General features: G+C 36.3%; 2 protein-coding genes across 2 annotated transcripts; both read right to left on the reverse strand.

Annotated features, from left to right (window-relative positions):
* Positions 1 to 362: 362 nt before the first annotated feature.
* LOC140169328 (uncharacterized) lies at positions 363 to 14,137 on the reverse strand. The gene is made up of 8 exons (XM_072192585.1): positions 14,113 to 14,137; positions 11,843 to 11,959; positions 10,108 to 10,224; positions 8,375 to 8,491; positions 6,736 to 6,852; positions 3,339 to 3,503; positions 1,540 to 1,688; positions 363 to 1,158 (listed from the first exon to the last, which is right to left on the reverse strand). The coding sequence occupies exons 1-8, from the start codon at positions 14,135 to 14,137 to the stop codon at positions 1,015 to 1,017; spliced, it is 951 nt and encodes a 316-aa protein (XP_072048686.1). The 3' UTR covers positions 363 to 1,014.
* On the reverse strand, positions 11,845 to 21,312 carry LOC140169329 (uncharacterized). The gene is made up of 4 exons (XM_072192586.1): positions 21,174 to 21,312; positions 15,369 to 15,482; positions 14,578 to 14,694; positions 11,845 to 11,959 (listed from the first exon to the last, which is right to left on the reverse strand). Exons 1-3 carry the CDS (start codon positions 21,310 to 21,312, stop codon positions 14,606 to 14,608), a joined length of 342 nt encoding a protein of 113 aa, XP_072048687.1. The 3' UTR covers positions 11,845 to 11,959; positions 14,578 to 14,605.
* Between the last annotated feature and the right edge of the window lie 1,886 nt (positions 21,313 to 23,198).

Raw genomic sequence — 23,198 nt, forward strand, 5'->3', positions numbered from 1 at the left:
TTAAATATAATTTACTATTCTCTCAGTTTGTGGAAATGACAGAGCTTTTAACGTGTATTCGGAGGTAATGCATATTTTTTACCAAACCTACCTTTGTGCCATTTAGAATTTCTGGTAGCTAAACACAATAATAAAGATGTCCGAATGCAATGCATTTCAGTATTGGACATATCAAAGCTTGTATCAATCGCGCATTTATTAGTGATTTCCATTTTTTTTAAGATATATCTAGTGCTATGAAAAATTGCATTCGTAGGTAATGTAAAAAATACCATTCAAAAAATCATCACAAAAAATTCAAAAATATGTACAAATATGTGAAAAAGTTAACAGGCAATCTTTGAATACACACCTTTCAGGAAATCAATTTAGATTCAATCCAATGACTGCTTTTCATAACTGATTTAGATGTTTTTAAAAATACCTTAAGAAATATTTTGAAAAAATTGGTAAAAATAGCATGTTTTTGGGTCTCTGTGTCTAAGTGTTTCACAGAAGGGGGTCTTAATATATATGGCGCGAAGCGTATGATCAAGGCGAATAAACACAATACAAACACGAAAGCCAATTGATTAATACTTTTAAGTTATTGCCCTGAACATGCCGTGTACACTTTTCGTTGGATTCGACCATATACGACAGGAGAGGCTTTGGTTAAAACTATTGCTTCGAAGTAACATAAATAGTACCATTGATGTCAGCGAAGGTCAATACTTTTAACCTGGGGCCTCGAAGGTGTCAGAATATAATATCAATGATCAAGAATGTGTTAATGAAGGATATAATTGTTATTATTCATACGCAAACACCTAGCATCTATAAATGAAGGATATATTATTTACACACATATCTACTAATCACCTTTTCTTTTATCTCTATAGCGGTGATTTAAAGAGTTTAACATTTTGTTTGCTAAGCTCTTAATTCTCAATAAAAAATAATATTTCAAAATGACACCTTCATTTGTGCTACTATTTCGAGCACATCCAAGCTCCACCTTACATTAGTATTAGGTTACATTTTGCATCCCAGTATTTCGAATCGTAATCCATAAATGCCCTTCGCCGTCAGACAGGTGATACGTACAATACGGGCATGAATTGGCGCAGGAAAATTTGCTGTGACCTTGGTATTGGTGTCAGTGTTGCCCGGGAAAATCTGTAGGAAAACACGCAATCGTTAGAACCACCGTCGGGTTAATTAAGATGTCGATGAGGTTTAATCCTTATATATAATATTGTCAGATTAATTAACATGTTGTTGATGAGGGTGCCTTATTATTATCGACTGATTAATGAACATGTTGATGAGGGTTCCGTATGAATATCGTTGAATTAATTAACATATTGATGAGGTTTCTTTGGAGGCTGTTTACTTCTTGTTAGTCATTATAAATTATCTAGTGATAACCAGGGTGAAATATCAAAGGTTGAATTTATTAGACAAAGCAGTCGTGCATCAATGTACAATGTTAAACTTGTGTCACTTTTGCTATTTATCCCGTTGCGTTGCCGATCTAAATTGGCAATATATACTTACTATTTCGGTTCCATCTTGATTCACAACAAACATCTCATTGTCATCAATACTCAAGAAAGTTGACACTTTAAATGACGTTATCCAGTCGTCGCCACTCCCATAACCACCATCACCTTGAGTTATTACGCCCAATGCATAAGTGAGGTAACCTGTATTACCAAATTGATGACCAATGCTTTAACGAATTATACAATGAATGCAACTTTGTCACAAACAATTATGGCGCCTCTAATGGCTTATGCTAAACTATCTTTATTCAATCTTGTTCTGGATATTCTAATTCCAATCTATATAGTCGGTAGTATATCATGTGTAGCACGATATGTATTTAAATCAACTCAATGAATGGGATAACCGACTCTAATTCTTGAACAGAATAATGGGTTTCAGGATGCTGCCTCAGTACCTCGCACTGATTTACGTTTTCAATAGCAAAAATAATAATAAACGATGAAATTTACAATCTTTTAACCTAATAGACGGGCGAAGTTATAGAGTACGACTCGGATATCAAAAAATGTTGTCACTTGTAGAGTATGTGCATGCTGATTTGTTTACTTGAATTCATTTATTTACTTATCATTTACTTTATACATTGTTTTTTCTGAACATAGAAAACTCAATAGTTATACAAATGTGCATTCGTTCTGTTGCTTTATACAGGGTGTCCCAAAAAAAAGAGGCCCCTCATTGTGCCCTCTTTTTCTCCTATTTTTTAAAAGTTGATTAATTATTTTTTGGTATGTAAAGAAACCTTGAATCGTTAGCTTTAATAAACCAAAACAATTATTTCAATCGGCTCACAACTTTTGAAGATATGCCCTTTTGAATAAAAGTACCCGTTTTTCACTCTGTCCACGGATAGCAAACAGAGTGGTTGGGATGGCTCATGCTGTGGAGTGGCCTGCACGATCACCAGACCTCACACCACTTGATTTTTTCCCTTTGTGGCAAAATCCAAGATCTTCGCAAACGTATTACTGAAGTATCCGGCGCACAAGGATGGTACGCAACGCAATTGATGCAATGAGGACCAGGGCTGAAACCTGTATTCGCCAAGGAGGCAACCAGGTAGAGGGCAGAGCAGCAGAGTAAACTCACTTCAGAAGAACCAAAGACAAAGCAAACAGCCTTTTTTGGGCTAACTTTTATCCTAAAAAGAGAAATGACTTATGTTGTAAATAAAAAAAAAAAAAGCAAGAAACAACAAAGTAAGAAAGTAAGAAACATAATAAAACAAAAAGGCATAAATAACCAAGAAAAATTAAGTAATTGCAAGCAAAGCAAAAGAAGTCCCATTCGGCATCCATTTTACCCACAAATTAATGACACTATTAACAAAACCCATTGCCCATAAATCCACCGGTAAAGCCCATTCCATAAATAAAGTTATTTTATAAAGTTATCATTGAGGAATGTTTGATATTCATGCATGGTATGTGTACTCCTTTTCAATCTTTGAAGTAGCCAAACCTCCTGCGTGGACAGAGTGAAAAACTGGTACATTTCTTTAAAAGAGCATATCTTCAAAAGTTGTGAGCTGATTGATATAATTGTTTTGGTTTATTAAAGCTAATGACTCAAGGTTTCTTTACATATCAAAATATATTTGATCAACTTGTCAGAAATAGGAGAAAAAGAGGGCGCAATTTTTTGGGACACCCTGTATGTCCTTAATCGTAGCATATTAATTAGCACATATTTACCACAATAAGTTTAGACTAAAAACGCCCCTCAATACTTTTTAGTTCAAACACATTAAGAAATTTACAGGAGCGGTGGCTACTGATGAGGCTTACCTATGTCAGCTTGAATCCACTCAGTAGCAGACACACTTGCTGACCAGGCAGCGTTACCATTCAGTCTTGCGTTTACGGCTAAGAATTTGGTTGAGTACTCAGATGACGCTGTAATATCGGCATCTCTTATCTCACCACTTTCCATGCCCAGATAGTCGTAGCAAGCTAGAGTTAGAAACAAGAAATATCTTTAAAGTTGATGCCTAGGGTCATCACGGGTCATTCAAAAGTGAAAATTAGTTTCAATATTAGTCAGTACTATAAACTTGATTCATTTATTGTTTAATGAATCTTGGTCTAAGCTTCCGCAGAAGATGTATCGTAATCTGCAGGCATTTGGAATGCCCTACCAGCACATAATACTTCAAACATGTCTTGCAGAGCCACAAAAAGGCGGTTAATTGCTAACTTGGCGGCAATGTTGGTAATGCTGACACCTAATTAGATTACTGATATTATTACCTTGATTAGCCATGACATAAACAATCGCCATGTTGCAATTTAATGAATCATAATACATATGATATGATGATGGTAAAAATAAACTTGAACATGATAACATGATTAGAAATTGTAAGGAAGATTAATGTATCTAAGTAATGATAGGTCGCTTAAAAATTGTCACAAACACTATTTTTGAAAGAGTTGGTGTGAGGGTAAATTAGTATAGGGGAGTTCTTTCTATTCGCCACTTGCACGGTTCCGCCATTATGCACTATATGCGGGAGCCTCGAACTGGCAGCATACATGAAAGGAAGAATTACGTAACCTTACACAGAATGTTATATGACTGGTTCAATTCCCATTCATGTATGCTGCCAGTTCGAGGCTCTCCCGCACATAGTGCATAATGGCGGAACCGTGCAAGTGGCGAATAGTGCAAAGAAATCGGCAAGTTTGGAAAAATGTAATTTTAATGATCACTGATTGTCCCTGTAAAATAAACTATTTTTAGAAAGATTAACATTACAATTAAACAGTGTGGGTAAGATTAATATGATAATAAAATACTTTGATATATTTCATATATATGTCTGTATTATCTTTTATTTCAGACAATTCGTCGTACTTAATTTGTGTGACACAAATAATCTCCGATCCATATGATGTTGGCAGGTGAAATTATGCAGTGCAGATTAAGACTTACTTGTACAGAGACAAATTCGCAGCTATATCGGTGTAGTTAATGTTTTGCTTCCTCACATTACACAGGTAGTGTATATGTTCAGTCATGAACGAAGGATTTACAACATTGCAGAACCGCTCAAAAGCCACCACCTTGACTTCATCATATAAGATACCAGTTTCCACATCTTCAAGCTCGTTAGTCGAGCAAGCTAGTCATAACATCATAACTAGTTTGATCACGTTAGTCAAGTCTGCACGACTAGCTTAGAAATACATGACTAATGTTACGTTAATCAAAATGGACACCATTCTGACTAACTTAAAGTTAGTCGTTTACTAGTCATGCGAATAGCCAAGGTTAGTTATGCATGGATGACTAACGTCCTAACTAACTAGTCAGCTAGTTAGTCAAGCCTGCTCGACTAATGTTGACGTTAGTCAAGCAAGCTAGTCTTGCTTGCATGACTAGGCAAAGCTAGTCACACATGCTAACCATGACTGCTTGACTAACATTAAGTTAGTCAAAATGGACACCATATGGACTAACGTTAGTCACTGACCAATTTATGTTTGCAATGTAAGCTTGTATATAAAAACGAGTATGCTCTCTCAATGATAGGACAAACGAGACTGGTCTTTTGTCGACCGTTTCAGCATATAATACACCTGTTAACAACGAAGCTGTGACAAGATATCAAAAGTTTTTGAACTACAACTTCTTAGTCGTATTTTTAACGGTTACAATTTCAACAAAGTAACAAAAGTTTTCATAAAATTTACCGCTACAACTTAATCCATCCCCACTGAATCCTGCATTACAGGTACATTGAAACTGCCATGGTTGTTGCTGCAAACTGCGTTGTGGTCACATGGATTGTGCAGGCACTCGTCAACGTCTAAATAGAGGAATAAGAACCAATATTAACAGATTTTCATAAAGTAGAGAACACTCTTATGAAAATATTAGAAACAATTATGAAAGGATCAAACGAAGCCTGTCGTGAGTCAATCACCGTGGATGGGTCGTCAAAGAAACAGCGATACACAAGTGATCCAAAGTTCTACTTTTTTAATGGCCAGTGAAAATAATGATTGTATAATATAACTTGATTGAGCTTCTGAACCACAAAACATTAATTGTAATGTTCTGTTGTGAGAAGCTTAAGGGGGTACTACACCCCTGTGGTAAATTTGTGACTCATTTTGCAGTTTTCTCAAAAAATAATAACAAACTGGTAACACAAGTCATGTATATTATTGGGACAAGGAATCCAATTACTACACGGAAATTTCAGTGACTCAAGACAAGCGGTTCAGTATATATGATAGTAAATGAGGTACATCCTAGCGGTACCTTATTTCTTGTCATAAATAACGAACTGCTTGTCTTGGGTCACTGAAATTCCAGTGTAGTAATTGGATTCCTTGCCCCTATAATATACACAACTTTTGTTACCAGTGTGTTATTAGTTTTGAGAAAAATTCAAAATGGACACAAATTTATCGAGGGGTTTAGTACCCCCTTAATACAATTATATTATATCGTCGGTCGCAACACATAATGGCGTACAGTGATTTTGGTCAATTTTATAAAATTTTGCCCAACGGTTTTATATATCAAGTTCTTCAAGTATACCGAGTAAGAAAACTCAACTATACTTAATTAATAAATAACGTAAATTAATCAATTGACTTATGTTAACAATCCCGTAAGAATCCAATATCTTCCGTTTCACAAACTGAAGCACGATCAACATACGCCATTATGTGAAACGGCGAAATCGCATTTGATGACATTTAGGCACATCATCCGTCAATAATATGGCGTACGTTTCAGACACGAGCCGAAAAAAAACAAATCTTCCGTTTCACATTTTGGCGTACGTGCGACTTACGCTTCAAAAACCGGCTGAAACTCCCAAATATTCCGTTTCACATAGTGGCGTACGTGCGACTTACGCTTCAAAAACCCACCGAACCCCCCAAATATTCCGTTTCACATAGTGGCGTATAAGTTTAGAGGAAGATATATCCTGTAAAAGTTATTCCTTTTTAACTATTTAAGTTACAGTTTAATAGTTTAATCCTTTAACTTCAATTTTAAATGTAATCGGTCCACTGAGAGATAATATTGAAGGAGTACTGACTATGTTATTAGTAGCATATTCTTCAAACGCGTTATTCTCGGAAATGTATTTTGCGTTTGTCCTGCACGTACGCCACTATGTGTTGCGACCGACGATATAATCATTATTTTCACAAACTTTACCTGTACAGGTTAATCCATCTCCACTGAAACCTGCATTACAGGTACACTCGAAACTGCCAGGGTTGTTGCTACAAGCTGCGTTAGAGTCACAAGGACTAGTCAAGCACTCATCATCGTCTAAAAAGAAGACAAGAACAATTATTAGCAAATTTGTATGAAGCAAAGACCACGCTGATGCAATGTCTCCAGTTTTACCTAAAAGAAAGAATAGTTTTGCAAGTTAATCTAATATTTTAAGTTGATATTATACTGAAAACATAAACTAGTCATGCAGTGCCGTGCCTAGCTTAACTAGTCAAGGAGGCTAGTCATGCAGGCTGCACTAATATAACGTTGTTAGTCAATGTAGGCTTGAGACGGAACTGTACAGTAAAACAGCCAATTTGCTGTTCTTCAACGTCCCACAGACGTTGAAGAACTTTTTTTTGCACTGAGGGCAATCACGTCTTTCGAGCTTTTCTCTTGTGATTGTCCTGCCATCCTTTTTTTGGTAATTATGTTACCGTATATGATATGATGATGGTAAAAATAAACTTGTACATGATAACATGATTAGAAATTGTAAGGAAGATTAATGTATCTAAGTAATGATAGGTCGCTTAAAAATTGTCACAAACACTATTTTTGAAAGAGTTGGTGTGAGGGTAAATTAGTATAGGGGAGTTCTTTCTATAGTGCAAAGAAATCGGCAAGTTTGGAAAAAATTTAATTTTAATGATCACTGATTGTCAATGTAAAATAAACTATTTTTAGAAAGATTAACATTATAATAAAACAGTGTGGGTAAGATTAATATGATAATAAAGTACTTTGATATATTTCATATATATGTCTGTATTATCTTTTATTTCAGACAATTCGTCGTACTTAATTTGTGTGACACAAATAATCTCCGATCTATATGATGTTGGCAGGTGAATTTATGCAGTGCAGATTAAGACTTACTTGCACAGAGACAAATTCGCAGCTATATCGGTGTAGTTAATGTTTTGCTTCCTCACATTACACAGGTAGTGTATATGTTCAGTCATGAACGAAGGATTTACAACATTGCAGAACCGCTCAAAAGCCACCACCTTGACTTCATCATATAAGAGACCAGTTTCCACCTCTTCAAGCTCGTTAGTCGAGCAAGCTAGTCATAACATCATAACTAATTTGATCATGTTAGTCAAGCCTGCATGACTAGCTTAGAAGTACATGACTAAAGCTACGTTAATCAAAATGGACACCATTCTGACAAACTTAAAGTTAGTCGTTTACTAGTCATGCGAATAGCCTAGGTTAGTTATGCATGGATGACTAACGTCCTAACTAACTAGTCAGCTAGTTAGTCAAGCCTGCTCGACTAATGTTGACGTTAGTCAAGCAAGCTAGTCTTGCTTGCATGACTAGGCAAAGCTAGTCACACATGCTAACCAGGACTGCTTGACTAACATTAAGTTAGTCAAAATGGACACCATATGGACTAACGTTAGTCATACTGACCAATTTATGTTTTCAATGTAAGCTTGTATATAAAAAAGAGTATGCTCTCTCAATGATAGGACAAACGAGACTGGTCTTTTGTCGACCGTTTCAGCATATAATACACGTGTTAACAACGAAGCGTACGCCATATTATTGACGGAAAATTTACCTGTACAGGTTAATCCATCTCCACTGAAACCTGCATTACAGGTACACTCGAAACTGCCAGGGTTGTTGCTACAAGCTGCGTTAGAGTCACAAGGACTAGTCAAGCACTCATCATCGTCTAAAAAGAAGATAAGAACAATTATTAGCAAATTTGTATGAAGCAAAGACCACGCTGATGCAATGTCTCCAGTTTTACCTAAAAGAAAGAATAGTTTTGCAAGTTAATCTAATATTTTAAGTTGATATTATACTGAAAACATAAACTAGTCATGCAGTCCCGTGACTAGCTTAAAACTAGTCAAGGAGGCTAGTCATGCAGGCTGGACTAATATAACGTTGTTAGTCAATGTAGGCTTGAAACGGAACTGTACAGTAAAACAGCCAATTTGCTGTTCTTCAGCGTCCCACAGACAACTAAATCAGCGGGAGAATCAGAGGAGAGTGAGCAACCCGTCCTTGTCCGTTGTCTGTAGGCGTCTTTTTTTTCCTTTTTTCCCTTTTTTTTCCTTTTTTTTTGCACTGAGGGCAATCAGGGCAATCACGTCTTTCGAGCTTTTCTCTTGTCTTGTGATTGTCCTGCCATCCTTTTTTTGGTAATTATGTTACCGTATATGATATGATGATGGTAAAAATAAACTTGAACATGATAACATGATTAGAAATTGTAAGGAAGATTAATGTATCTAAGTAATGATAGGTCGCTTAAAAATTGTCACAAACACTATTTTTGAAAGAGTTGGTGTGAGGGTAAATTAGTATAGGGAGTTCTTTCTATAGTGCAAAGAAATCGGCAAGTTTGGAAAAATTTAATTTTAATGATCACTGATTGTCCCTGTAAAATGAACTATTTTTAGAAAGATTAACATTATAATAAAACAGTGTGGGTAAGATTAATATGATAATAAAATACTTTGATATATTTCATATATATGTCTGTATTATCTTTTATTTCAGACAATTCGTCGTACTTAATTTGTGTGACACAAATAATCTCCGATCCATATGATGTTGGCAGGTGAAATTATGCAGTGCAGATTAAGACTTACTTGCACAGAGACAAATTCGCAGCTATGTAGTTAATGTTTTGCTCCCTCACATTACACAGGTAGTGTATATGTTCAGTCATGAACGAAGGATTTACAACATTGCAGAACCGCTCAAAAGCCACCACCTTGACTTCATCATATAAGAGACCAGTTTCCACCTCTTCAAGCTCGTTAGTCGAGCAAGCTAGTCATAACATCATAACTAATTTGATCATGTTAGTCAAGCCTGCATGACTAGCTTAGAAGTACGTGACTAATGTTACGTTAATCAAAATGGACACCATTCTGACTAACTTAAAGTTAGTCGTTTACTAGTCATGCGAATAGCCTAGGTTAGTTATGCATGGATGACTAACGTCCTAACTATCTAGTCAGCTAGTTAGTCAAGCCTGCTCGACTAATGTTGACGTTAGTCAAGCAAGCTAGTCTTGCTTGCATGACTAGGCAAAGCTAGTCACACATGCTAACCATGACTGCTTGACTAACATTAAGTTAGTCAAAATGGACACCATATGGACTAACGTTAGTCATACTGACCAATTTATGTTTTCAATGTAAGCTTGTATATAAAAAAGAGTATGCTCTCTCAATGATAGGACAAACGAGACTGGTCTTTTGTCGACCGTTTCAGCATATAATACACGTGTTAACAACGAAGCGTACGCCATATTATTGACGGAAAATTTACCTGTACAGGTCAATCCATCTCCACTGAAACCTGCATTACAGGTACACTCGAAACTGCCAGGGTTATTGCTACAAGCTGCGTTAGAGTCACAAGGACTAGTCAAGCACTCATCATCGTCTAAAAAGAAGATAAGAACAATTATTAGCAAATTTGTATGAAGCAAAGACCACGCTGATGCAATGTCTCCAGTTTTACCTAAAAGAAAGAATAGTTTTGCAAGTTAATCTAATATTTTAAGTTGATATTATACTGAAAACATAAACTAGTCATGCAGTCCCGTGACTAGCTTAAAACTAGTCAAGGAGGCTAGTCATGCAGGCTGGACTAATATAACGTTGTTAGTCAATGTAGGCTTGAAACGGAACTGTACAGTAAAACAGCCAATTTGCTGTTCTTCAACGTCCCACAGACAACTAAATCAGCGGGAGAATCAGAGGAGAGTGAACAACCCGTCCTTGTCCGTTGTCTGTAGGCGTCTTTTTTTTCCTTTTTCCTTTTTTTTTTTTTTTTTTTTTTTTTGCACTGAGGGCAATCACGTCTTCCGAGCTTTTCTCTTGTCTTGTGATTGTCCTGCCATCCTTTTTTTTGGTAATTATGTTACTTTATATGATATGATGATGGTAAAAATAAACTTGAACATGATAACATGATTAGAAATTGTAAGGAAGATTAATGTATCTAAGTAATGATAGGTCGCTTAAAAATTGTCACAAACACTATTTTTGAAAGAGTTGGTGTGAGGGTAAATTAGTATAGGGGAGTTCTTTCTATAGTGCAAAGAAATCGGCAAGTTTGGAAAAATTTAATTTTAATGATCACTGATTGTCCCTGTAAAATAAACTATTTTTAGAAAGATTAATATTATAATAAAACAGTGTGGGTAAGATTAATATGATAATAAAATACCTTGATATATTTCATATATATGTCTGTATTATCTTTTATTTCAGACAATTCGTCGTACTTAATTTGTGTGACACAAATAATCTCCGATCCATATGATGTTGGCAGGTGAAATTATGCAGTGCAGATTAAGACTTACTTGCACAGAGACAAATTCGCAGCTATATCGGTGTAGTTAATGTTCTGCTTCCTCACATTACACAGGTAGTGTATATGTTCAGTCATGAACGAAGGATTTACAACATTGCAGAACCACTCAAAAGCCACCACCTTGACTTCATCATATAAGAGACCGGTTTCCACCTCTTCAAGCTCGTTAGTCGAGCAAGCTAGTCATAACATCATAACTAGTTTGATCATGTTAGTCAAGCCTGCATGACTAGCTTAGAAGTGCATGACTAATGTTACGTTAATCAAAATGGACACCATTCTGACTTACTTAAAGTTAGTCGTTTACTAGTCATGCGAATAGCCTAGGTTAGTTATGCATGGATGACTAACGTCCTAACTAACTAGTCAGCTAGTTAGTCAAGCCTGCTCGACTAATGTTGACGTTAGTCAAGCAAGCTAGTCTTGCTTGCATGACTAGGCAAAGCTAGTCACACATGCTAACCATGACTGCTTGACTAACACTAAGTTAGTCAAAATGGACACCATATGGACTAACGTTAGTCATACTGACCAATTTATGTTTTCAATGTAAGCTTGTATATAAAAAGAGTATGCTCTCTCAATGATAGGACAAACGAGACTGGTCTTTTGTCGACCGTTTCAGCATATAATACACGTGTTAATAACGAAGCGTACGCCATATTATTGACGGAAAATTTACCTGTACAGGTCAATCCATCTCCACTGAAACCTGCATTACAGGTACACTCGAAACTGCCAGGGTTGTTGCTACAAGCTGCGTTAGAGTCACAAGGACTAGTCAAGCACTCATCATCGTCTAAAAAGAAGATAAGAACAATTATTAGCAAATTTGTAGAAGCAAAGACCACGCTGATGCAATGTCTCCAGTTTTACCTAAAAGAAAGAATAGTTTTGCAAGTTAATCTAATATTTTAAGTTGATATTATACTGAAAACATAAACTAGTCATGCAGTCCCGTGACTAGCTTAAAACTAGTCAAGGAGGCTAGTCATGCAGGCTGGACTAATATAGGGTGCACAACTTATAAGTTCCCCCCTACGTATTTTTTTTAATAAATCGAAAACTATTTGACAAAATGCAAACTTGTAAAATGACATGGGTAGCCTTATTTGTTTTACACATGTGGACCAAATTTTAGCGTCACACGTCATTGCGTTCAGTCACAATGGTTCATTATGTAAAAAAGGAGACCGTTTTAAACAGTGTTAAAGTTGCATCTGAGTCCATAGGACTCAATTCTCAAACAATACAGTAGGCCAGGGATATTCATGTGTTTGTAAAAGAAAACTTAATCTTTGGTATTCTTCTTCTTCTTGAAAAGCAAAGGAGGTGTTTTATTCTTTTCTTTTTAATGATAAATGTCTGAGATGGAAGGGGTATGTACTGCAGTGAGAATAGGCCAGTAGTTCATCATGTGAAAAGTCACATTTTAATAATGCCGCGTTTGCCCGAATTTCTTCGCGGTAGAGCAATAGGTTTGCTGGATGAAAATGTACCGGTGAAAGAAATTGCTCGTCGTATGGGAGTTGCGCCTAATGCAATTCGAAAATTGAGAACAAAATTTCAGTTGACAGGAGAGGCGAAAAAACGGAAGCACCTCGTCGACGTGTACGACTGTTCGTCAGGACACGTCTATAGTGAATCTGGCTGAATCCCGTCGAAAAATGTCTGGTGTTATTGCGTTTCAACGTTTCCCAAACAAATTTGACTTACATTACGACATAAGTTGTATCTGAAATTGTCTTTCACCACGTTATCTCTTTACAAACACATGGACAGCCTAACATACTGTATTGTTTGACAATTGACTCCTATGGACTCAGGTGCAACTTTTAAAACTCCCTCTTTTTACATAATGAACCATTGTGGCCAAACGCAATGAGCAAATTGGCCCAGATTTGTAAAACAAATAAGGTTACTCATAACTTTTTACAATTTTACATTTCGTTAAATAATTTTCGATTTATTTCAAAAAGCAACCACTGTATATAACGTTGTTAGTCGTACAGTGAAACCAATTTGTTGTTCTTGTCCCACAGACAACTAAATCAGCGGGAGAATCAGAGGAGAGTGAGCAACCCGTCCTTGTCCGTTGTCAATAGGCGTCTTTTTTTTTTCCTTTTTCCTTTTTTTTTTTTTGCACTGAGGGCAATACGTCTTTCGAGCTTTTCTCTTGTGATTGTCCTGCCATCCTTTTTTTGGTAATTATGTTACCGTATATGATATGATGATGGTAAAAATAAACTTGAACATGATAACATGATTAGAAATTGTAAGGAAGATTAATGTATCTAAGTAATGATAGGTCGCTTAAAAATTGTCACAAACACTATTTTTGAAAGAGTTGGTGTGAGGGTAAATTAGTATAGGGGAGTTCTTTCTATAGTGCAAAGAAATCGGCAAGTTTGGAAAAATTTAATTTTAATGATCACTGATTGTCCCTGTAAATTAAACTATTTTTAGAAAGATTAACATTATAATAAAACAGTGTGGGTAAGATTAATATGATAATAAAATACTTTGATATATTTCATATATATGTCTGTATTATCTTTTATTTTATTTACAAACTTAATTTGTGTGACACAAATAATCTCCGATCCATATGATGTTAGCATCTGAAATTATGCAGTGCAGATTAAGACTTAATTGCACAGAGACAAATTCGCAGCTATATCGGTGTAGTTAATGTTTTGCTTCCTCACATTACACAGGTAGTGTATATGTTCAGTCATGAACGAAGGATTTACAACATTGCAGAACCGCTCAAAAGCCACCACCTTGACTTCATCATATAAGAGACCAGTTTCCACCTCTTCAAGCTCGTTAGTCGAGCAAGCTAGTCATAACATCATAACTAGTTTGATCATGTTAGTCAAGCCTGCATGACTAGCTTAGAAGTACATGACTAATGTTACGTTAATCAAAATGGACACCATTCTGACTAACTTAAAGTTAGTCTTTTACTAGTCATGCGAATAGCCTAGGTTAGTTATGCATGGATGACTAACGTCCTAACTAACTAGTCAGCTAGTTAGTCAAGCCTGCTCGACTAATGTTGACGTTAGTCAAGCAAGCTAGTCTTGCTTGCATGACTAGGCAAAGCTAGTCACACATATGCTAACCTTGACTGCTTGACTAACATTAAGTTAGTCAAAATGGACACCATATGGACTAACGTTAGTCATACTGACCAATTTATGTTTGCAATGTAAGCTTGTATATAAAAACGAGTATGCTCTCTCAATGATAGGACAAACGAGACTGCTCTTTTGTCGACCGTTTCAGCATATAATACACCTGTTAACAACGAAGCTGTGACAAGATATCAAAAGTTTTTGAACTACAACTTCTTAGTCGTATTTCTAACGGTTACAATTTCAACAAAGTAACAAAAATTTTCATAAAATTTACCGCTACAACTTAATCCATCCCCACTGAATCATGCATTACAGGTACATTCGAAACTGCCATGGTTGTTGCTGCAAACTGCGTTATGGTCACATGGGTTGTACAGGCACTCGTCAACGTCTAAAGAGAGGAATAAGAACCAATATTAACAGATTTTCATAAAGTAGAGAACACTCTCATGAAAATATCAGAAACAATTATGAAAGGATCAAACGAAGCCTGTCGTGAGTCAATTACCGTGGATGGGTCGTCGAAGAAACAGCGATACACAAGTGATCCAAAGTTCTACTTTTTTAATGGCCAGTGAAAATAATGATTGTATAATATAACTTGATCGAGCTTCTGAACCACAAAACATTAATTGTAATGTTCTGTTGTGAGAAGCTTAAGGGGGTACTACACCCCTGTGGTAAATTTGTGACTCTTTTTGCAGTTTTCTCAAAAAATAATAACACACTGGTAACACAAGTCATGTTTATTATTGGGGCAAGGAATCCAATTACTACACTGAAATTTCAGTGACTCAAGACAAGCGGTTCAGTATATATGATAGGAAATGAGGTACATCCTAGCGGTACCTTATTTCTTGTCATAAATAACGAACTGCTTGTCTTGGGTCACTGAAATTCCAGTGTAGTAATTGGATTCCTTGCCCCTACAATATACACAACTTTTGTTACCAGTGTGTTATTAGTTTTTGAGAAAAATTCAAAAATGAACACACATTTATCGAGGGGTTTAGTACCCCCTTAATCCAATTATATTATAATAATCATTATTTTCGCAAAATTTACCTGTACAGGTTAATCCATCTCCACTGAATCCTGCATTGCAGCTACATTCGAAACTACCAGGGTTGTTGATACAAGCTGCGTTATGGTCACATGGACTAGTCAAGCACTCATTGGCTAGAAAGAGAGAAAAACTAATATTAACCAATGTGTATGAAGTATGAAGTAGAGTATGTAGTGGTATAAAATTAATTAGTAAATTAATAAGTATTTCCATAAAAATAGATTATATTTTGAATTGTTCTTCCACAAAATGTTAGTTTTTACTTTCAGATATATCCCCTTTTAATTTTGACCCGAACAGATAAGGCTAAACAATGAAATACGCTATTTAATTACAACATATGACATCAATGCGTGCCACTTTGCCGATCGATAGTCTGTTTGGCCCCTTTGATGTGTTAAGACCTTCCCGCACGACGCGACTACTATTATTATCGTAATAACAACGTCTTCCGTCATTTTATTAATTTTCTTAAATTTTGACACAAATACACCTAAAGGTTCAATGCGAATACTTCTTTATACACAGTTTTCGTAATAGGTAATTTCAAGCACGATTTCCTCATGCATGGAACTCGCACAGTGAAAACATATTATTATCAAATAACACTGGAACTACGAGGGGGGTTTGTCCGCCCAAGATGTTTTATCCGTCATAAAAAATGCACGCGTTTACGCCCAAACGACCTAAACTAATCGTAGATACATCCCTTGCGTACATTTTGGTGATAAAATTGTTACCCCAGCCCCCTTTCCCGGGGGAGGACTGGCAATCAAAGATAATCATAGGGCGGAAGTGAGACTACAATGATTGTCATTTAACTCTTGTGAAATTATTTCAAGAGCTACTGACTTTTTCTTGATACAGGGTGCCCCACCCCCCCAAAAAAAAAAAAAAACCAGAACCATCATTGTGCCCTTTTTCTCCTATTTTTGAAAAGTTAATCAAATCTATTTTGCTATGTAAAGACACATGTATTCGTTAGCTTTAATGAACCGAAAGAAATATTTCACTCAGCTCACAACTTCTGAAGATATGCTCTTTTAAAGAAATGTACCCGTTTTTCTGTCCACGGAGGAGATTTGGCTACTTCAAAGATTGAAAAGGTGTACACGTAACATGCATGAATAATTGTGTATCACGCATTCCTCAATGATAACTTTATAAAATAACGAACTTTATTTAGGGAATGGGCTTAACCGGTGGGCCTATGGGCTATAGATTGTGTTAAGTGTCATTGTGGATATTGATATTGCACAGTGTCGACGCCCTATACGATAAATATAAATTTAATACTCCGTTGGTGAGCGACGGGCGAGTGGTATTTCACCGAAAGCAAGAAAAGGAGTTCTATCTGATTGGCTAGCAATCGATCGCTTAGGTCGCTCAGTAGTCAACTACAAACTCAAAATGGAGCAATGAATTCAATATATTGACGTAGATAAAGAGAGTGATAATGTGTCAATAATGTACATTGTATTGCACCTGCATTTTACATGCATTCTTTTATATAATTAATTTCTCAAAGAGTTGAATATATCAACATTTTAACTGTGGATTTCAAAATCTTTACATCAAAATTGCAGTCCTCACTAATTAGTGTATTTAATTTCCAGTTAGTGTATTTAAAATAAAACCTGTGATTTACCTGACAACAAATACAATTTTCTTGCAACAGAAATATCATATGGGATACTGATATGGTAGGCCGCAACCGCCACAACGTGGAGCTGCTACGCGTAGCTGACTTTTTGCTCCGTGGAGCCAAATTGACCAATCATGTTAGAGTTTTTCATTAATCGGAGGTAAAACTGACCAATCAAGTACGACTTACTCATTACGTGAAGCGAGTTTATTCATTAAGAATTTGCCAGACGAGCTTCACGTAGTTGCAAGATATCCTCGGTCACGAAAGTTATGATTCAAAAAGTAGTCTATGAAAAGTACGAACCGACTTATTATTAAGATGGACATGCACTCATAAGAAACTCATACAGTATTGTACATAACTATATAGCTAGGCAGAGTGGTGGTAAACCATGCACACAATTCTGCGATCTGCAGTGTATCGCCGGGAGCTAATTTGTACAACTTGCGCGGCGTGGCCTGCGGAATTCGACCTTCAGCAAACCAGTTCGGATTTACTTTATATAATAGTACTAGGCCATACATACTGTAGTTACTGTCCGTTTTCCTATACACAATACTCAGTGCGCTCACCATTGACGCGTGACCTCTACAAATAGTGTATGTTAGAAGTATAGGCCATTGCCTAGTTGACATCACTGTGTAAAAAATAACTGGCCAATATTTAAAGTATTCTCTGAAATTCTAGAAAATATAGTTTTGTAACATGTCCTAAATTTTTAGCTAATTTAGGTGTTTGAAAATATTGGTACTTTTGTGTTTTAGGAAGGATATGTAAACGACAGATAACACCAAAAAATATTAAGAAATTATTTCTAAACCGTGTTAAGTCTGCAAACCATTATGCTTCTCATTTTCAAGAACGCTGGTTAACAATAAGCAGACTATTGTCTCATTTCGTAAACAAAAGCTCACACAGTATTGTTACCTTGCGTTCGCTTTATAATCGTTCACCCAACTGAAACTATAATACCAGCTCATTGCTCATTGCACAGGTAAAACAGAAACAAGTGCAGTGTGTATTTAACCAGAGAAGATCTGATGTAACATAGTTGAGCTGTTTTCAATGAGTGTTATCTTGGTTTAATAGCTTTTAATGGGATTTAAGTCCTTCAAAGGTCGTGGTGAATTCTACTGTAGACATGACTGCATCATGATTATTTTAAAGTCAACAACATTCAACAATATGATCACCGTGATAGTATGACAGTATCAGTACCGTGGGTGTCAGTGATCCTGGCCTGACACAGTAGACAAACAAACAAACAAACAAACACGCCACACACATGACACATGCATGCAAGGTATCATTGACCATACACTAATCAAACAATGGTATTGATCCTGTACAACTGGTCGTGGTTTATTTACATTCGATTCATTTAAAATCCCCATAGTAAACATTAATTTTGGCAAGAGTTTTCTCTCTCTCTGGAACGAGGATGCATCCACTGGCTCCGCGTAATGAAAAGATCTAACATGATTGGTAAATTTAGCTCCGCGAAGCAAAAAGTAAGCTACGCGTAGCAGCTCCACGTTGTGGCGGTTACGGCCAGCCATATACTGATCATGCGAAAATCGTAAAAACATAGAATAGAAACAGTGTGGCAGGTTGTGTGGGAATCTCAAATCGTATGCTTAGCCTGAGTCGCTCGGCCTATCTCGAACAAAATCACCATGCGTAGCTGTTGAAAAACGTGAGGATTCATCGTACTATCACGGCAATTTTTGACACGAAGATATAGGGATGATGACGGTGTGGATATTGTCTATTGATCATAACCAACGCCCGCGCAAAACGATAATAGAATTGGGTCATGCGTGTTATGCCTACCATATTTGAATTGACAATGGGGTGGGCTGTCATAATTTTTGCCACAGTCACGTTACATAGCTTGATAATTATTTGGAAGGAACTTTTCTATTTAAAATGTAACAGTCTCGGATTAGCAGAGCTATAATATTTTTTTTAAAATAAACAAGTTGGTCTGTATATTATTATTATTGAGTTTTCGTCGACACACAGTGCTCCAGGAGCGCTTTAACTTTGTTGCTGGCAGTTAGGGCTCAGTGGTGTCAATGTATTAATCTGTGGAGTAATGGGGAAGGTGGCTTTAGCTCTAAGTATTTACACAGAGATAGAACCGAGACTGTGGGACAGTCTAACATAAGTTCGGGAAGAAATGCACATAAGAACTAAAAATGTATTATGACCAAGGATTGGACTTACGAATAACCTACTAGCGCGTAAGGGGGAGTACCAATATAACATATAAGGACATTTTTTCAGAGTTACTATGACGTCATAATTTATTTAAATAGACTACCATGACTGTAGACATAGGGTTATCGCAGTACCCCCATTTGCTGAACACGCTAGTCGATCTGATGAAAACGTTTCCGGCGCGGCTATGTGTTGAAAAAATATTAGTGTTGTAGTTATACACTTTAATTACTTTATGAAGCGTTTGAAAAGGAGCTACTGAATTGAACATTATAAAATAAATTACTATACGATAAATTATTATGATCGCCTTTTCAATAGGAATCAGTATTGAATTGTTGTAAACTGTTTCCGATACTATGGATACGAGCATAAGACTTTTACATTTACGTCGATTAAATATGTGCTATTTTATTCATGCCACTATAAACAATGGAGATGGCAATTTACTCTTGATGAAAAGATGATGGATAATTTTTGAGAAAAAAAATCTACGATGAAAAAAGCAATGTTTATGAAAAGACGCCGGATATCGCAATTAAAACTAAACTGAGATAAGTATATCGGCATATTAGTTTTGCTGCATATTAATGTCAGCTATTTTGCATTGAAGTAGGCAGTCGTGGCCTCATAACTCACGTAAACGAACAACGTCTGAAATCAATTTTACAGGTCAGCACGAAGAAAGTCAAACCTCTGAAGAAGGAGCTCAGCCAGCTCGCCCTCCTTTCAAGCTATACCATCTGGAATGCGCGGCATAATGCTGTTTGGGAGAATTGTTCTTACATAAAATGCTGAGCTCATCCTCTGGAGGATTTCCCTTTCTTCTGCATCATCCTTCCCATTCCAAGGCTTTCAAGTTTTCTATTCTCCTTGCCGTTTTGATGATCTGTGTTTTGTATAATTGTTCTTTGTGCTGTTTTTTGATGTCTACCCTGCATGGGTTTGGGTCTTCCCAAACCCTGTCCTGGGTTTCATGTTTCCATTATTTGTGTTTTTTAATGAACAACGAGTGATTGATGTAATATGTATTATGAATTTCAAACCGATTATTTAAAGGTAACAGGAAAATGACAAAGAACCTTGTAAGGCTTGATAATGAATGTTGTCAAATAATGTAGACAAAATCGCCATACATTATATGGATGTTAATGCAGATAATATTAATATGCCAATTACATGTACTTCTGAACAATGTAATAATAATACATGTAATAATTAAAATAGTATTCATCATCATTATCATCAGTCGGCTGCGGAGCTTTCTCCAACTATTGCGATCTTGGGCAAGCGAAATAATTTTGTTTGGCTGCAGCATCCCTTCAGTATCTCCCAGGAGGTGCTGAACATATACTGTAAGTACAGTATGCGCGGCCGTCCCGGTTTCCTCTTCCCTATGTGGAGAAATAAAAGGCATATTCTTTCACAGGCTCGTCGTCTTCAAGACGCAGTATATGGCCGAGAAATTTGAGTTGATAAATCTTGACACTGACAACCAGTGGAGTGGTGTTGGTCAGATTGTAGATGGTTTCATTTGGAATCCGATCCACACGCTTGATGTTTAACATAACTCTGTAGCAAGATGTTACAAAAGCGTTGATCTTGTTTTCCATGTCCTTGGTGCTTACACATGACTCACACCCATAAAGAAAGACAGTAACACAAGTTGTCTCAAACAGCTTGATTTGTGTGTTGATTGGCAGGGATGGGCTTCTCTAAAGGCGTTCCAGTTTCCAGAAAGCTGCCCAGGAAAGGCTACAGCTTTTCTTCTTTTTTAATAATAGTAATAGTAATAATAATAATAATAATAATAATAATAATAATAATAATAATAATAATAATAATAATAATAATAATAATAATAATAATAATAATAATAATAATAATAATAATAATAAGGAATGTTATTAGTATTATTGCCAAAGCTTCTTACCGCAATATGTAATGCGGTCCAAGAGAAGGTCAAGTATATTTTTTTCCCAGTTATGTCGCATGGTAAGTGGCTGCGGGTCATCCCCATACAACAGGTCACCTTCTTCAAACTCATCCTCCTTCTTGAACAGTTTTGGCATATTTTGGTGCTACCACTCCTTGACAAAGACAGACTTCTGCAAATGGTAGAGACCATCTCAAGGCACCGCCTCTTGTAGGATCTGGTCTTTTTTCCAGAACGCAAAGGTAGCACTGCACCACAACCAGACGAACTGTATCGAAGGAAATTGAAGTACATTTTATTAACTACATCAAGCAATAGTTTGAAATAATGTTGGCCAGTTTTATCTACGAAATGAAAAGCACTGTATAGAGCATGGCCGTCAATCCCGGGGACAGGGGGACACAATATCAAATGCAAATTTGCAGGCAATATTCGGTATTATACCTTGATTTGTGGCTAAAATAGTATAAAATTTAAAGTTTTCTCTTGCTCCGCGCGCACTTTACCAAAGTTCAAATTCACATTCAAATTCGCCGTGATTGGGGGCTAAAATAGTAAAACAAGTTTTGAGTGAACAATACGCGCATATCCTCGTAAACTTGATCGGTAAAAAGCATCACCTGGTATCTGGTAGGCCAGCGACAGAAAGGAAAAGAGGGGTATCAGGAGAAAAAAAAAAAAAAAAACGGAAGTAGAAGGATTGAAGAAAGTAAACAAGACGCAGATACACATAACAAAGCCAACTGGTTATTACATCAGCAGGGATTAAATATTTCTTTTCTTTCTTACAGTTATTTCCCCCCCCGACATAAAAGAGTAAAAGAAATACTTCTTGTTCTTAGTTCGATAATACACACACTTTCGGTAAACACCTTCCCCTAAAATGATAAGCTTCGTTCGAGAATTTGTTCTGCTTGTCGACGTTTTTTCGCCACAGATATCGGGTTTTTTTTAAATATAGTTGCGAAATATATTTGTTTTTTTTTTTTTGCAATGGCAACACTTTGCTGTAGTGTTTTCTGAACAAAGCAAATCACAGTCGAAAATTTAATATTACTGAAAACTAGAGCCTAGAACTGAAAATTACTGTCGATAACTGAAATATACTTCTCGAGAATTGAAAATCACCACCGATAATAATTAAAAAGTACAGTCGAGGACTGAAAATCATAGTCGATAAATGAAAATCACAGCTGGGGAAAAAGAAGATCACAGCCGTGAACTGGTCATGAATTGCAAATCACAGTCGATAATTGAAAATCACGACCTAGAACTAAAAATTACAATCGAATACTGAACATTACAGTCGTGAACTGAAAATTAGAATTAGGAATTAATATTCTGAAAATTACAGCTGAGAACTGAAAATTACAGTAGAGAATTAAAAATCACTGCCGAGAATTCTCGCTATTCGCAATAAGGGCGCCGCCAGCGGTTTGCGATGTAATCGTGATGTATCATGGGAAAAGGTCGACATCCAAGTCCGCGCAATACGAATATTACCATGCTATTACATAGGAACACGTGACAATATGTTTTTAGTTTGTCAAAATAAAGGTGTTACACGCGAATCGATACTCAATAATACTTAATAATGTGATTTGAAATGTGCGCAATTATTTTTTTCTCTATCGATTTGCGTGTAATACCGTTATATTGACAAACTAAAAATATTGTCACGTGTTCCTATGTAATAGCATGGTAATATTCGTATTGCGCGGACTTGGATGTCGACCATGATACATCACGATTTTCCCATGATACATCACGATTACATCGCAAACCGCTGGCGGCGCCCTTATTGCGAATAGCGAGAATTGAAAATCACAACCTAAAACCTAACACTGAAAATTACAGTCGAGAACTGAACTACAGCCGGGAACTGAAAATATTACCCGATAATTGAAAATTACAGTTGAGATATGAAAACCACATCCCAGAACTGAAAACTATAGTCGAGAATTGAAAATTACAGTCGTGAATTTGAAATCACAGTCGATAAATGAAAATCACAACGTAGAA

This window comes from Amphiura filiformis, chromosome 14, assembly GCF_039555335.1.
Source record: "Amphiura filiformis chromosome 14, Afil_fr2py, whole genome shotgun sequence".
Classification (NCBI taxonomy): Eukaryota; Metazoa; Echinodermata; class Ophiuroidea; order Amphilepidida; family Amphiuridae; genus Amphiura; species Amphiura filiformis.